The 16903-nt window shown below is 49.7% G+C and overlaps 1 protein-coding gene across 9 annotated transcripts in view; it reads right to left on the bottom strand.

Annotated features, from left to right (window-relative positions):
* Positions 1-6658: 6658 nt before the first annotated feature.
* Positions 6659-16903, bottom strand: part of ITPR1 (inositol 1,4,5-trisphosphate receptor type 1) — a 185368-nt gene continuing 175123 nt past the window's right edge. For all 9 annotated transcript variants that reach the window (XM_054837654.1, XM_054837656.1, XM_054837652.1 and 6 more), the window contains 2 exons: positions 13000-13161; positions 6659-8057 (listed from right to left, as the gene is read on the bottom strand). In XM_054837654.1, coding sequence (XP_054693629.1) covers positions 7971-8057; positions 13000-13161 — 249 coding nt within the window. In that variant the 3' untranslated portion in view covers positions 6659-7970. The remainder of the gene's footprint in view (positions 8058-12999; positions 13162-16903) is intronic.

Genomic DNA, 16903 nt, shown 5'->3' on the forward strand with positions numbered 1-16903 from the left:
TCCTATTTGGGGTGGCACAAGCCAGGTCCCCCACCCCCAGGGCCATCCATCCCTCTGCACCACTGCCCGTGCCGTTGGCTCTGTGCAGAAAACCTTCACGGGGCCATGAAGAAACTTTGAGCGCCCATGATGACACCGGCATCAAAGGCACTGCGAGGAACCTGCATTTCCATCTCTCGTCTCAACATTTACATCGAGCAGGCTTTGGAAGCCACCATTTCCTTCTATTCCGCCCACTTCCTAATTTTAGGAAAAAAAAGAGCCAGCTCCCATTGCCAACCACGAGCACATACCTTCAGGAGAAAGGCTCCTTGACGTAGCAGAGCGGGATGTCTGGCAGCACGTTCAGGATGAGCATTTCCCTGCGGACAACTCATCCCGCATGTCTAGCCCTGCCTGTTTGAGGTTTTTCATAGCTCTAGTCCTGGCTTCCTCCAGACACAGAGCAGCCCTAGGTTTGGGGGTGTCTTCAGGGTGAGTCTGGATTTCCAAGGATCTGCATTTTGGGCTTAGATAGCGTAATCCTCTTGCCAGCTCTAGATCTAAGCGGACACAATCCAGATTGCTCTCTGCAAAAATCTCCTAGCCATCGAGGTGACTTTTCATACTTGAATGAGATTCAATGCTGCAAAAATTCAAACTAAACGCAAGAAACCAGTAAAGGCGGTCGGTCATTGGGACACATTGCAAAGGTCTGCACCAAATTTACCCTCGTGGGGAGATGTTCTTATTGAAAATGCGGGGCAGTTTACCCGCCAGTTACTGGGTTGGGCACGGGAACCACTGGGAGATACCCTGTGATTTGGATCCTGCAGGTAGTTGCGCTACTTGATTATAATGGTTCTTTGGTTTATGAATAAAGAATCATCCTGTGATTAAATTGATGTGAAAACTCCCAATGTGTGTAAATAGAGGCAAACTGCAATTTTTAACTACTTTCAGATATGCTAACACGGAGGGGATATAATTTTCTTTCTATAATTTAATTGTACATGATGTTTGCTCCCATCATTCATAAGAAGTTTCTTACAGACTTAACAGATTGTGTTTCCATCTCTGTTGCGTAAAAACAGTATTATGGACACAAGCAAAATGGAAAGCATAACATAGCATCTCCACTATTTTAAGAGTCGTATTGAAACACATGGAACAGATACGGAATTCCACTCTTCGCTGCCTTCAGATTTGGTGCGCTGTGTATTTACTTAGCGCTAGAAAAGGAAAGTGAAAACAAACTCATTGCCTCAATAAGCCCCAGCAACAGGCTTCGCTTCTGCCCTTTCCCTTAGGAGCGGGTACCATTTCCAGGCACTGGCAGGGCTCCGGGCAAGCAAGAGCTGCAAAGTCATTCCTGAAATCAGACAACAGAGAGAAAGGGGGGGGGGGGGGGGGGAAAGGAGGCAAAAAAAGGACTGAGTGCTAGGGTGAGAACAGCTAGCTGGGGAGGACTGATGGGTGAGAAAGCCGAGAGATGGACCTGAGGGATGGCAGCTCTTCTGGATGGAAAGGCTGCCTTGAAACGGGTCTGGCTGTTCCCTGGTGCTCCTGGGGAAGCACCTGCCTTCAGGCAATTTATCCAGCTGTCGGCTTGTTTTCACACAGCCCATAAATGCATCCTGGGATTGTGACTTTGGCTGGGCACAGGGTGGTTTTCCCATCTCGTGATTATTTTTGACATTTCAGACCTTTTTCCCATGTTGCGCTGGGACAAACCGCTTCCATTTTTCCCGCGGAGACCTGAGCGTGGGAAAAAGAGGCTCCAGCTGCCAGCGGAGCCGAGCTGCAGCAACAGCTTCACGCAGCTGGGGACCGTGCAGCACGCTCCCTCGCTGCGGCCTCATCACATTCAGCAAAAGCGCTGTAGGTTTTATGCGTTTTCCTACCAGCACTTAAGGTCTAAATAAGCAGCATTTGCTGTTTTCTCTCTGCAACCTTTTCTAGGTGCCATTCCAATTGCATCCGTATTCAAACTTCCCTAGAGTTGCTTTGATTTGGTCAAGAGTTGTTCTCATCTTTTTTTTTTTTTTTTCCCCCTTCCAGCCTTACATAATTTCATTTCCAAGTGTCCCACTCACGCACGTAACTGCAGCAGAGAAGCATCGCAAAAAACTCGTGAGAGCATGCCGAAAGTAGGCTAGCTGGTCTAATACAACTCTTCAGCGTGGCATCTCCCGTGTGCACAGCAGAGCTGGATTTCTATATGACTAAGCACATTGGCAGCGGTGTTTGATTGCATCTTTAGAGTACTGCTCCATATTTGTCTTTCCTTCCTCAGTTTGTCTCGGCTTTAAAAAAAAAAAAAAAAAAGAAAAGGTGGGTTCATACGCTACGTGCTGACAAGACTTAACTATTATGGATGGCAGGAGGGGTACGGGGCTCGCAAGGCAGCTGAGTGCTGGAAAGATATTTGTCACTGCAGATTTTGCTTGTCATATGCAGAGATGACATGCAGATCTCCCCTCTGACAGATTGATAGTCATTCCGAGATGCATACACCCACAAAAACCACAGACATGCTGCTTTACTCAAATCTTTACTTTAACCACTACTTTGTGATGCAAAACTGGTGGAGTTTTTGGTACTTTTTGTTAAAAATGAAATATTTATAGGGGTTTTCCAGCATCCTTGCTAGTTGCTAAAAAAAAAATCAACATTAGCCTACTGGATGGGACGACTCAGTTTACTTGTGGGTGGTTTTGACATTCATCTCATTAACATGTTTAGTCTGCAAAAAGGTTGGAAAGGTAGTAAATAAAAAATTGGACACAGAAGTACTGCATCTCTCCCAAACTTATTCCTTATGTCTCAGTTAAAATGCTGGTTTCACATAGGTGGAGTATTTATACTGATTTTACTCCGAATATCAACATCTCGTACAGACCAGGTTCAAAGACTGGCGACGTGGGTCTGTCTGTCTGTAAAAGTCAGTGCACCACGTTAAATGTACAGGTCACGCTCTTTTCCGTGTAGTGCCAGGAAATTCACCGTTCGGGACAACTGTCCTTGCAGACAGGCTGCCCACCGGGGAGGATAAAAACCATCGCGGTACGTGAGAACCTGGGCACGTCGGCTCAAAGCCAGGTAGTCTCAAATTCAAAGAGTCACCCAGATCAGTCATCGGAAGGCTTACGGCCCCTTCGCGTCCCATGCTGCAGCAGCTGCTCGATGCAATACTTATTTTGGAGGTTTTGGCATGGGTACACTTCACGGGCATCGCTTTAACACCTCGCTTTGGGCGATCGGATAGCTGCCTGGAAAGATGGCAACTGGGTCTGCGGGAGTGCAAAGAACACACACGGCAGCGTCTTCAGATGCTTATGTTGGAAACGTGAAAGGGAAAGTACTCCAAATAAGTTTCTCTTGTTCAGAAATACAATGGGCAATTTCAAAACCCCTATTAAGTATGTGTGTAGGAGCATTTCCCATCCTGGGAGACAAGTTGAATTGTTATTTGGAGCTATATTATGACTTTCCCGACGCGGTATCAATCAAGACCCCATTATGTAACGAGGTATCCATCACACGCGCCCCATCGCGAGTCCCTGCCGCGAGCACGGAGACTGTAATCCCGGTTCCTTTGTCCTGCCCTCTGCCAATTTGCTGCAAAATTGAGGACGAGGCTCAAATTTGCCATTGTGGCAGTCTCGGGGCCGCGGCTGTGCTTTTGGAGCAGTTATTTGCATTGCCTTGATTAGCATGTCACCTGCTTCATTACCGAAGAAAATTCTCATCCACAGACTCAGCCATTCATGCAAATTGAAGAATACATGGAGATCCTTCCCCTCTAGGACTTTCCATTATTAGCAAAATTGGTAGATTCTTTTTGTTCCTTCCTCTTCAGAAGGTCACTTTCATTTTCACCTCCAAAGGAAAGTTCTTATTTGAAAGACAAAATAATCATCTTCCCAAATTTTAACATACAGCAGTCCTGCTTAAAGAAATCTGATTCCAAGCGAAGAAACCTCAGGTGCCTGCAGGGCAGGTGGATACGCCCCCGTTTCAATGTAAGCCTCATGCTAACCGCCATCTCTGAGTGCCACCGAGTTTTTCTGGAGGTCAGGAAAGCCAGAAAACTCCCCACCATGTAGGACCTAAACCTCCTGGGCTCAGTTGAGCGGTTCCTTCTCCTTACATCCTCAGCAAACATCGCCTTCTGATAGCTCATGGGACATCTTCCTCCCTTCCTCCATCCCTGTTTTCCAGGCTAGGCAATCCCCGTTCCTCACAAGCCACCTTTTCCCAAATCCAGAGGTCCTTCTTGCTTTCTTCCTCTCGCATGGCCACACCGCTTTTGCTGAAGGTGGGATCACACCAGAAGAGCTTTAGGGGCACCGGCCAGAGCAGAGCAGGCTCTTTCCGTACGTATTCGCACCCTGCCCTGTACCCAGGAGCGAGCTACCTCCTTCCCCAGCAGCACCCCACTCTGTGGTGGCCACCGTTGCCCCTGGACCTCCTCTGGAGGGGTTCTGCCTAACCAGCTCCGGGGCGGCCATGCTCCCCCTTGCTCTCCACCCAAGGCTGGGTCGGTGGTGCTGGGGCAGGGAGGAGCCGGTTCCTCCTGGTCTCTGCCACACGTGGGCTCTGCAGCGAGAGGAAAGTCCTCTCCTTCGCCCCGTCTGTGGTCTGCAAGTGCTAGTTTTGTTCCTTGAAGTTATCTTTTGATATTCGTAGCTATTCCACCCAATTAACAGCGCATACCAATCTCAGCGCTTCTGAAGGATTCCTCACATTCAGTTAATTTCTGATGTCCCTGAGAAATACTACTGCAACGCCTCTGCAGAGGTGGACGGTGAGAGCCGCGTGCCTTATCTTACAGCATCTCCAGAGATGAGGCTCAGCCTCCCAGGTCCTGGCTTAAAGAAACGAAAAGTATCATTACAGATTCCTATCTCAGGTTTTGGAGGGGTTTTTTCCGCTTTAGAGTCTACAAATTGTTCATAAAACTTTTTGTGATTTCAAGAGATATTCAGCTTTTGTGGGGAAAAAAAAAAAACCACCTGAAATGTGGTATTCAAAGAGATGCCTCACGCAGCTTTTCCTTGAGATCAACAAAAAGTTGCCACGAGGCGCCAGATCTCAGTCTGGGAAGGGAAACCCCTCACACAGGCGTTAGTAACCTCAGAAGCTGCAGGGTCAAAGTCGCCATCGACCAGAACCGGGTTTTCTCCATTCCTCACCCCCTCTGCCACAGCCACCGTGGGCAGAGGAGGTCAGCACATCCAGAATGAACCACGCCAGAAAGAAAAACCCAAAAAAAGTCTTGAAAACCGAGTAGTGCAAGAAGGAAAAAAGAGTAAAATGTGATGGTTATGCATGAGATTTCATTGCAGTAAGGAATCTGCAGACATAAAGGACCTGTTTGGCGTTGGAGGGGGGGGAAGACGGCAGCAGGCTTCCTCTGCTGACCTGGAGCCGATACGGCCTCTGCTTGGGCCGGGGCAGCAGTGCGACCGTGCAAACCCTCCGTGTCGCCACACGACAAGTTCCCCCCAAGCCAACCCAGCTGCCCCACGCCGCCGTTCGTCGCTGCAGCCGGGGCGGTGGGTGTGCTTCGCTTCAGTCGCCGTGCTGCAGCTGCGTCAGAGGGAGGAAAAAAAACCTACCGCTTTTTGCATCTCCCCACATCTCCTGGGAAAGGACAACCACACGTGAGAACACCAGGTTTTACACAGCTGATTTTCACACGGATCACCGCGCAGACCGGGGCTTGTGCTTTTGCTGAAGCGCCCAGTATTTTTGCCTTTTTAAGGCAAAGATGAAGCGATGTTGCGCATTGGTAGGGATGCTCCTGCTCCCTCTCACCTGACTGGCGCAGACTCCGGGAAGCCTGACAGATTTGTGTGTGTCTGCTTATCCCTGGATGGCACGAAGGGAAGGAGTGAGTCAGATACATGTCTGCCGCTCAGAGAAAATGAAATCCTGCTCCTTCATTGCACAACCCCGACGGCAGTCGCATCCATCACGCTCCCGCTGCGCACACCTTGCAAGGAGCCAGCTGCTGCAGAGGGGAGGAAAACGGATCTACCAGGATGCGTATGGAAATGACGTGTGATTAAGAAGTCACAATCTCACCAGTAAATCTCTGGCCCGGAGAGCGCTGGTCAGGCTGCCCGCCCGCCCGCCCTCCCTCCCTCCCCTGAGATGCGCTCGCTTTGGCGTTTCGTGCTGACCGGGGGCAGGGAGACGCACCCTTTTCAGACAGTTGTGTGCACTTACCAGATTAAAGATGATTAATTGTACCAGGTAGTTCCTGCGACATCTTAATCAAATACTCATAATCAGCAACGCTCCTGAACACACACTACTTGGAGCTGGAGCAGGTTTTTTTTGTTTGGGGTTTTTTTTTTTTTAAAACTCTGGCACACACCAGTCTGAGGATGACAAACCTAAAATATCACTGGTGAGAGTCTGAAGTATCCAAAACTGGAGTGATGGTGGGTGAGGCTCCTGGGGCAGCAGTGCCTCTCGCTGCCGGCGGAGGAGGGACTGGCTCTGGTGTTAAAAGCCCAGCGTCTGAGCTGGGAAAAGCCCCGTCCTTACCTGCAAGGCCCCTGTGACTCGGCTTTCCAGGGCGCGTGGGCAAGCGCGACAGCAAACACAACCACACAGCAGCTTGGAGGGGGGAGACAAACCACCAGCAGCCTCTGACCGTAGAGTATTTTGCATCATTTATTTAAATACCTATATTTATGCATTTACAAATTTTCATAGCTCTGTTTGTAGCTTTTTTTTTTTTTGCCTTTTTTTTTTTGTAGACAGTATTGCAGAGAAGTTAGCTTTTGTAAAATGAGGTCCATGTATAAAACTATGCAATGGATTGGAAGGGGGGGAAAAAAGTTTCCTTTCATAGTCTCTAGAATCAGAAACCAAAGAAAGTGACGGAATGGAGGGGGAGAGGGAGAGGAAGAGGAAGGGATGGGACAGGCCAACCTCAAACCAGTGGCTCTCTCACAAGCATTACGTACGTCAGTGCTCAGCTACAGTCCTAACGGGATAGGTCACGTTTCAGTCGGTGCAATGCCTGTTTGCTAAAGCTTTAGCAGGCACGTAGGTCTCTAATGAAAAAATAAAAAGGAAATGATCCTACACACTGAGAATGCAAAGCCTGGACAGCCTCGTGATAGGTTTTAGGTGTCGCGGCACAAAATGCCCGTAGGAGACTGCACCGACTCACCGGTAGTGCATCCTCATCCCAAACTTCATTTTGCATAAAAAGTTCCCTTTAAGAAATCTTAGCATTTAAAAAACCCGGTATCTGAGCTCTTCTAGCCTCAGTACTTTGAAGAAGTCACTTGAAAAATACCTCCTGCTTTCCTCACTTGGAAGCTTTGAAGTAATCTTTTGCTTTCATTGATACCAATTTAACAGCTCACGGATTCCCAGTGTTATCTCTGGGAGGAAGAGGCAACAGATATGGCATTGCAAGATATTTACACACATGGTACAAAAATGTCCAAGGGTATGAAAAATCACCAGTAACACAATTTTGCAGCAGCCTCATTTACACCTGTAATTTTATACCATTTATTACATTGTACTAACACACCAGATTCAAAGATGTGCACTCCCTTTAGGACATTCAGGAGTTACAAATATATCGTGATTGCATAATTCATATTGCACAATTGTATAAAAACATAAATACTAGCTATTCTATTTTTTTTTTTAAATACAAAATACATGTCACATAGTCAAATATTCTTTTCAAGTGCAATTCAGGTGCTCTCTTTAGTCCTTCCGAGAAAAAAGGCAATTCTGATAGTTTTGGCACAAAGTTTAACCTCCGTCCCGTGCCAACAGTTCTAATCCGTACGCCCAAAACTTTATATAGTAGCAGTCATATACATATAGTATGAACCCAGGTTATTTACAAACTGAACCGAACGTACACGGAAGCAGCCTCAGGTCGGCTCTGAGCTCTGGGTTAGCATCACGCGTGCTGTTGCGAGAGGGTAGGCGACCCTTCTGACTTATGCCGGTTGCTGCGGGTTCACATTCATGGGCGGAGGGTGTCCTAGGAGACCAATGCGCTGTTTCTGCTTCCTCTGCTCTGTCATCTGGAAAATTAAAAAGTTTGCTCATTAGGCCTAGACGCTTCCTGTGCGTCAGCTCGCCGAAGGACCCGGCGCTGCCTTTTGTGGTTAGCGTTTACTCTGAAACCCACTTTCTACACCTAACGCTCCTCCGCCCGCTGTGCCAAGCGCTAGTAGATGAAACGGGCAACTGCAGCCCCGGCTCGTGCGCTCGTCAGGGACATCCACGGGCTTGCTCGTGCGGCCGACTACCGTTTTGCAAGAAAAGAGCTCGGGAGAGCCAGGCGGCCAGCGCGAATTAGTGCGGAGAGCAGCTCGCAGAAACCTCCCCCACTAGAAATTCTTTGTAACCGGTCCAAAGTACGAGGCAGACGAGACGCAGAGGGCGGAAAAAAGGGGCGAGCCCTCGAGCCAGGCTGGGAATACCCTCGTCTTTGCTGGAACAGACTCGAGTGCTCCCGCTCTCATCAGGAGCGAGACAACATCCCTCCTCCATCTGCCAAAAGCCAAGACGCGAGGCAGGGACGGGAGGTTAACCACCTCACTGCCAGACAGCCACGGCTTTGGCAGTACTTCCCATCAGATAAAACAACATTTCTCCTGGTTAGTGCAATCATAACCTGAAAACAGATCATCATTTTTTATTACTGAAACTGAAAAACTGCCACAATCCAATTCTCCACACTTTTTTTTTTTTTTTTTTTTTTCCAAACCTTGGGAGGTTTCTGACAACTTGCATAAGCCGACACGCCACGTAAGGAACAACTCCGGCGTGGGCAGAGCCTGCAGCAGCAAACAGCTGGATCGCTGCACGCACTCTCCGCCACTCCCTCTGCGACCGCATCTCGGCTTCGGAGGAGCCGACGCGTGGGATGGCGTGCGGCAGCCGTGCCGAGGAGGACGCCAGGACAGCGCCTCGCCCCTGGACCACCGAGGCGAGGGGAGCCCAAGGCTGCTCCTCGGGCACCCCCGAGAGCCCCTGCACCCTCAAAGAAAAAGTGCAAAAGCACAACCGTGCCATTGCACGCGATCCATGGCAGCACCAACGGGGCGCGCGGGGCAGGGCGGCCGGCTCACCAGGGCTTCGCACGACCCCACCGGCGACCCCGGCAGCACGCCCGTGCACCAGAAAACCTGGCTGACTTGCCTGATAAAGTAATTTTTCATTCAAGCATAAGATACAATTTAGAGTATGAGAATTTTATGAGAATGAACTACGTTCCCTGCAATGCTTTTCCTGTAACATCTACGTCCACAACCCAATTTTTTTCAGTTTTCCGATATTTAATGACAAATGTCAGCCAATATAGCTGCTCATGGAAGTAACTCCAGGAAAAGGTAGATAGCACGCTCACGCATTCGGTTCATTTGTAACACGCGCTTGAATGTATTTGTTTAAAAACTGCGGTTTTAGCGATGGTGACGAGCCTTCCCGTCTCCGGTGCGGGGTACCCCGGTGTGCTGGAGCCGCCGGCCGCTCTGGAGTTCGTTGTGAGAGGAGGAACTGGCCGAAACGGGCAGATCCGGGCACCGCCAAAAGGCTCCTCCGTGTGCCACGGACCGTACAGCGCCGCGCACACCAGCGCTTTCACTCAGGCTAACCTTGGATAATTACACTCAGCTAACCACCGGGGAAAGGACTGAAATACGGTAATTCCTCCTGAAACCATAATTAACCTCGGCTGCAGCCCAGTGCCTTGCTCATCGCCTGGCCCAGGGGAGGCAGAGCTGTTATTTTCCCTTCGCAGGGAGATGACCGCAGCCGCCCGAGGACAGGTCACATCTCCCACTCCTCCGTACCGCACGGCTGGGGGTCTGTTTTCACACAAGGGGAGCGGGAGGAGAGGGGTCTCCCCATCGCCCTGCGCTCTCAGACTCACGCACAAGCTACTCCCTGCTCAGCCGGCTGGGGCTTTTTTTAACTATTTCTAAGATAACCCACAAGTTGGAAACACAGAGAGGCAATGAGGACTTCATTTTAAAGTTTACGCTAATTAGCTTCACCGAGCGAACAAAGAGCCACGATTTCACACAGCCGATAAACTGATTCAGAGAACACATGAAATAAAAACGGAAAGAAGAACGAACAATGAAAAGGAACTGTAATAGATACTTTTCACGCTGTGCAGAAAAAGGGATGGCGCAGCCTGACGCAGGTGTACGTCGAAGACCTGCCTTTTAAAGAAAGGGAAGAATAAAGCAACCGAACGTAAAGCAGAGAGAGAAATGCAACTGCAACGTCGACGCAGAAGGTTACTAATCCTGCAAGACGTGTAATGCTTGTCCAGAGGGCACAGGGCTGCGAGACGGAGCAACTTTAATCTCTATCGCATTTACCTGGAGAGTGGATCTCTTGCAAAAGCTTTACAGCTGCAGCGACTGTACGCCTGGGCATAAGAGGCAATAAAAACTACGCACAAGGGATTGCAGGGGAGCTGTCAGCTACTGAGCAACGCTGACAGGATTAAAAAACGAAACCAAGGGGCCTGAAGTTCGTCTGAGTCAAGCTGGACTCTCCCATAATCGTATATAACTGCAGACACGCACGCTGCCTTGTTCCAAAGGTTACGCGTGATTTGGAGGTGACCCCGGGAGCGGGGCACGTGGAGGTGCACGAGGAGGACACCGACCGTACACGCACACAGGGACGCGGCAGCGTCTGCCCGCAGTGCTGCTTGCCAGCCCGCTCGGGGGAAGCCAACCTGAGCGGCAGCTCCAGCGACGCGTCACCTTTGCAGCGACGGGGGTCAGGGGGCTCGGCCGGCGCGAGGGGACCGTCCCGAGCAAGAAGCCAACGTCTGGAGATGCCTCACGCTCCCTGACATCGGAGGACGGCGCTGGAAAGGAGTTCTGGATGATTACATCTAATCCCCTGCTGTTGCAGACAATTATGTTGTAATCTTTTTGCACAGAATTAAAGTGATCAAGATTTTAATGGCTCTTGGTACACTTCTTTGTGAAAGCGGGCATGCCGGATTTCAGTTCCTAACAATTGCAGTCTCCAGAAACCTAACGAGCTTGAAAAGCAAATGAATGAGAGGTTTTCCCGTTATTTAATTACAAGAAAATAAATACAAATAAAAGTTCCCTGAGTTAGTTCCTTTTCCTGGAGACAGTTCCTGATCAGGAGGAGGGATATACCGGTTTTGTCACATAATTGGAGCATCCTGCAACTTAAGCAGGGCTTCTCAATAACGGTACTTAGGGGAATTCCTAAAAGCTATCACAACATTAATGAAGCTGGTTTCCTCTTTTGCTTTTACAGTCAAATAGCTCTCTAAAAGCTAAATCCTTCATTCTTATTTTCACAAAGAGCGAGAAGGGGTTTTAGTGCTTGGTCAGCCAAGAGCTACAAGCTTCAGAAAGAAATGCATTCTGATCCTGAGCTGGCTGCGGCCGATGGAAAGACTCCTGGTGACTGCAGACCACTTTGAGTCAGACCCTTCAACAAGAAGACATAAGACACATGTTTCAAGATAATTGTTTCCAGGCAAAATAGCAAAACCACTACCCAGCAAGTATTAAAGCACGGACAAAAGAGCAACTGCCTCTGTCCTCCATCCTCAAAACCAACTAGAGCAAGGGCGTCCACGGCACAGTGTCTGAAAACTAATTACAGCCAAGAGCAGCAAGGTTTCCTGCTCCCAATCCCTCACGTTAATCCCTTCCTCGTGCTCCGCGGGGTGTCGCGTAAAAGGGCGCATCTCCATCAGCAATGCAGAGCGTGATCAGAAGGCAGGGAGCCAGGATCTCTGTCAATACTGGCTTCCAGAGACTCGGGTCTCCAGGAAGATAACTGGCTTACAGAGAACCCAGGCCGACCCAGAGCAGAGATGGAGAGCAGGAATCCCGTTAGGGCCGCAGAGAGTTGTGCCAGCTGCGGCACAGCAGGCAGATCGCATCTGAAAAGAGAACGAACCGAATCTGTCGGCCATTTCTGCCCTGTGCGATTCCATCGACCGCCCCGGGATACCGTCATGTGCAAGTCAGCAATTAATATTATCCAGCGCCGCTATCTATATAAACTTAACTAATTGAACCATCTGGCTCAGGTTATTAATCCATAAAGATAAGCAGCTAGTCACTTCGCTGCCACAAACAGCTCGCACCAGGGCGGGAAACGGCATTTTCCCTTTCACTTCCAGTTAGCCTGTAATCCGTACGGACAACATGAGATAAAGGCCAGCTGCCTCCATGGCTCTCACAAAGCCACCGCTGGGTTGGGGTTGGGAACAATCCCCACCATCCCCTCAAGCCCCAGCCAAGCCCAAAGTTAACACAAGTCCTTGAACTCTGGCTGCGGAAAGAACCGCTGCACCGAAAAAATACTCGGATGTCTATGCAGCATTCACATGTTTAACAGCAGCAATACGTGCCACTGCGTAAAATATTTCCGTGGGTACGTCTGTCTACGCTGCAGTCCAAGACGTGACAGTAGCCAAATTATATCTGTGTTAGCAGCGCAGCGACAGCACGGAGATGACCAGCGCAAGCTAACCACTCAAGTATTTCTCTAGTTTCTCAGTGGGTTTTGAGGTCCGTGCAGCAACACAGCACTTCTATCAATGTCACACCCTCTGACTTAGAGGATCGTGCTAAGGTGTTAGGGTTAAAACCTGTAACTACAACAACACAAACATACAGGCTCCCTGCACCAGCGATGACTGATTTAAGTTAACTTCAGCTTTGATTTTTTTAAAGCAAGTTTTCCCTTTCTGGAGGTGGCCGTTTCGGACTACGCCGGTTCGGTTAGCACCGCCAGGCAGGTCAGCTGGGGCACGGCGCTTTGGAAGGACTTTTTGCGTGTTCACTTCTCTCCTAAACGCGAGTTACTTGAGAAAAGTTCTTCCCGGGGTTTGCAGGAGCCACGGAGCTGTAAAACATCACTTTGTACAACCGGCACGCGGGATCTTTGCCCGGCCCGTACCAGCGCGTGGCTGCACGCTGGCAGCCAGCTCTCCCTTACCTGATCTTTGAGCTCTGACAGCTGGCCAGAGAGGTTGGTGACAAGCTTCATGGTGGACTCCAACTTCTCCTGCAAGTTCCTCAGCTCGTTCTGCTCTCCTTCCGAGTCGCTGCTCACAAGCGACATGGCCCGCATCCGGGGGAACCAGTCCAGGTTTCTCTCCTGAGAATCACACACGAGTTCACAATTAGCGTTTGCCAAATGAAAACCTGCGCCCGAGCGGCTGAGCGCAGGCAGATCTTTAATGCCACGCGGGGACATTCCTCAGATACACAAGCTCTGAAGTTATTTTCATTTGCGTCTTACTGGAAAGTTTGCAGAATTGCCCGCTAAAGACCATGAGGCACTTCGGACGTAACTACTGAAAATTAAGGCTGCTTATCGTTGCCTTTTCCTTTCCAGCAACTCACTCTCCCCAGCCATTTCTTTCTCAGATGCATTTCAATTTCAGGGCAATACCTGAACACTGGTCAATAAACCAGCCCGGGTTTCACGTCTGGACAAGCATTTCCCAGTGCTAGGAACCTGCTGCCATCTTAGTGTCTTTTCGTTTGTGTTTGCTGGAGATTTTCTGCTGATAAAGCTGGTTTGCTCTTTTGGTCAAGCAGTTTGGCTGTGCTTTCTGATGAAAGAAACCACATTCTAACCTGGAAATACTTACTTAGTTGAAATACTTCCTTTTTAATGAAGAAGGAAAAAAATAACTCTTAGTCTGACTGGCTGGTTCAGGCTAAAATGTGGGACAGATTAAGTTACAACGAATTGCTTATTACAAAGTTTTCCTTCAGACATACAAATTCTCTAATATTCCATGTTTAAGTTACAGTCAGGAATTTCAGTGGACACGTGCTCGGTTTTATTAATATGTACATAGAGGCTCACACGTACACTCATGTACACGCCAGTGACGTTAAAAATAAAAGCAGGAACAGAATAGAAAGCCACAAAAGAGGAGGAGGGGTGCATACCGCATCTTGACACCTTAAATTTCAACACCGAACTGGTTTCCTATCTAGTCTGGTTCTCCTCCCACACTGGAGATACTCTCTGAAATGGAAGTTAAACTAACGCTGGATGAGATAAGGCTGCGTGCACTTTCATAGGTGATGCTGCAACAGCTGGTGATACTTTAAACATACCAGATGAAATGGTAATACCTACTGGGTTAACGTAGCCCAAATCAAAGATCAATCAACACCACTCATTAACGGTGACCAAGGTTCGCCCCGCAGGCCAGGCTCTTCGCTGGGCTTTCTCTCAAACCTACGGCTTATTTTTATGGCACTGCAAACTCTTTGGCTTTGTGCCACTCCCTGCCTAAATCCCTAACTCAAAGCCGCTCCCCCATCCCTCCGCTCCCCGTCCGCGCTCACTCATTCCCAGGAGCATCCATCCTGCTTAATTCAAGGTTGTGCATCTCTATAGAGATTTACAGTCATGTCCTTTCTGCAAGTCAGATGCGATGCCAGGACTCATCAGCTTAAATTAGTTGCTCTGATCTGCTTGGAGTTTACTATTGCCGAGATGAAAAGGCAGAAAGCAGGCCCTTTCCCATGCAGCGCACCGCAGGATTCCCACACGATGCAAAACTAACAGGAAGGCTTTTTTCTCCTGATCTCTGTTTACAGGGCAGATGGTTTCTGCTAATAAAAGAAAAAATATATGTACAAAAAAATATGCCTTTATCAAGACAAGTGCCAAAATATTTTTGGACTTTAGGAAGCGACAGTCCCACAATTAACATTTAACAGTAGTAACAGGCAACATTTCACTGCGTTCTTCCAGCCGTAGTGAAATCCTCGTTAGGGAAGAGAGGGCAGGCTCCTCACTCGTGCTCGGGTTCCCGGACCCGGAAACACCAGCCTTTCCCTGCCTGCAACAGTTTCTTAACAAATCCCCCAAACCTTTTCTAACCTGACTTTGCAATATAAGCAAATGCTGTAGCTGCTGCAGAGGTTGCAACTTGGTCATTACAGGCAGGGAAGGTGACGGGCGGTCTCGGATGGTGACATCAAGCCAGCGAGCAGTGTAGCCTTGCCAGCTTCAGCAGGCTTGTCAGAAGTTTCATACTCGCTGGTTTTCTGAAAGCCCCAGCTCTTGAAGTCACTCAAGTATGGGAAATCTTGGCTTTCACTTGAAAAAACAACAAAGTGCCTCTCTGGTTCTCATGGCAATGGTGAAAAATTAAAAACAAAACCAGTCCATGTGAACTCCACAAGCTGAGAAAGGAGAAGGCTAATGAGGAGGAGACAAGACTCACGGCTTGCCGGGCACTCTCCTGAGCTGTGAGGACAGGGCTCCCTTTTGAGCCTGGACCTGGCAGTGCCCCTGCTGAGTCCCGATCCATCTGTGAAAGAGTTAACGGGGGCACCTGGACATTTTCTGTGCAGAGACAGGCTTAGGGAAGCAGCTGCACATCACTTTGCCAACCCATGTCACTGGGCTGGACCTAACCTGCGCTCCCGTTCAGGTTTCACGTAGCTCGTTGGCATGACTCAAACCCAAAGTTCACATGGAAGCGTCCGGCTGCCACCCAGCAAGAAGTAAGGTGACCACCACCCAAACAGACAGGGCAAACGCCCTGCGGTGAGGAACTGTGGGAACAGAGGCGCAGGTAAAACAGGCGCCAGTGAACTTGCTGACCTGTCGTGGCTGCTGGGACCTCTCCGGAGAGGGCAGCAGGGATGCTGCCAGCACACAGGGGCACACCTCTTCCTCCTCTTCCTCCTCCTCCTCTCTGTGCCCCTTTGCTCTGGTTTCACATGGGAAACCGTCAGCCTGTTCCTACAACCTCCACCAGCACCGCAGAGAGAAGCTCAAAAGCCTGGATGTGAGCAGCCTGCTGAAATGCAGACTTGTGCCCAAACGCCCCTCCCTGGGGGGGGGTGTGTGTGTGTGTGCGCGCGTGTTTTCTTTTAAATAAATAAATAACGATGCCTCAAGCGGAGAAGGTGAAAACGGAAATAAGCAGGAATGCAGAAAGGTCAGTTGCCAACAAGCCCGCTGGGCCGGGGTGCAGCAGCCAGCCCGGCTCCCAGCCCCACGCCTGCCGGCAGCGCTCCCTCTGCACAGCGCTTCTATTCAAGGTTGAATAAAAGATTTATATCTCGATGATCTAGTTTCTGCTGAACTTTAACTGAACACCGGGGTACCTTTAAAGATACAGCCTTACATCTTCTCACTGGGGGGCTGGTAGTTTGTTAGAGGCACTAAGCGAGCCACGAAGGGAAAGGCTCCCCCTCCATCCCTTTTCCCTGCCTGTCCCTCGTCCTGCCGCGCACCCTCCCGGCCGCTGGCACCTCGCATACCAATGCAGTTATGCACTGTCTGCTGTGGTCCTCCTGCAAGCGGAGGCACTGGGATCCTGGTGTGCAGTCAGCTCCCTCTTCCCGTCACAGTCGCAGCTTCCTCTGCTTCAACAGACGAACTGACTAAAGCCACTGACGGAAGCTGGCTAACCGCAAGTGCTGGGTTTCGGTTTAGCTCTTTTCTAGGTAAAGTTGGAAAAGTCCCTCTTGTAAAGCAAATATCATTAAATCTCAGACATGGGGGCGATGCTGACCGTCCACGATTGGAAATTTGAAAAAGAGGAAGCGGCGCTGCGTGATGCAGATGCAATTCATTCTGAGAAGCACCCGCTCCTCCCTGCTTCTGCCGAAGAGCTTATTCTAAGAAAGGTTTCTGAGGCAACCTCAGCGCGAGCCGTGCCAAGAGAAGCATTAGCTCCGCTCCTTGGGCAGGAGGCGGCCGCTAACGGTAGGGACCGGGGCTCGTCCTCGCCTCTGGCACCACCGTGCTGCCGGCTGCCCCGAGGAAGTCGCCGCTCCTCTTCTGGGTCCCCATTTATTCAGCTACCGCTGCGCCTGATGTTTACAGGGCGCAGAAGGGCTAATTCAGCACTCAT

Source organism: Grus americana, chromosome 11 (genome assembly GCF_028858705.1).
Source record: "Grus americana isolate bGruAme1 chromosome 11, bGruAme1.mat, whole genome shotgun sequence".
In the NCBI taxonomy this organism is placed as follows: Eukaryota; Metazoa; Chordata; class Aves; order Gruiformes; family Gruidae; genus Grus; species Grus americana.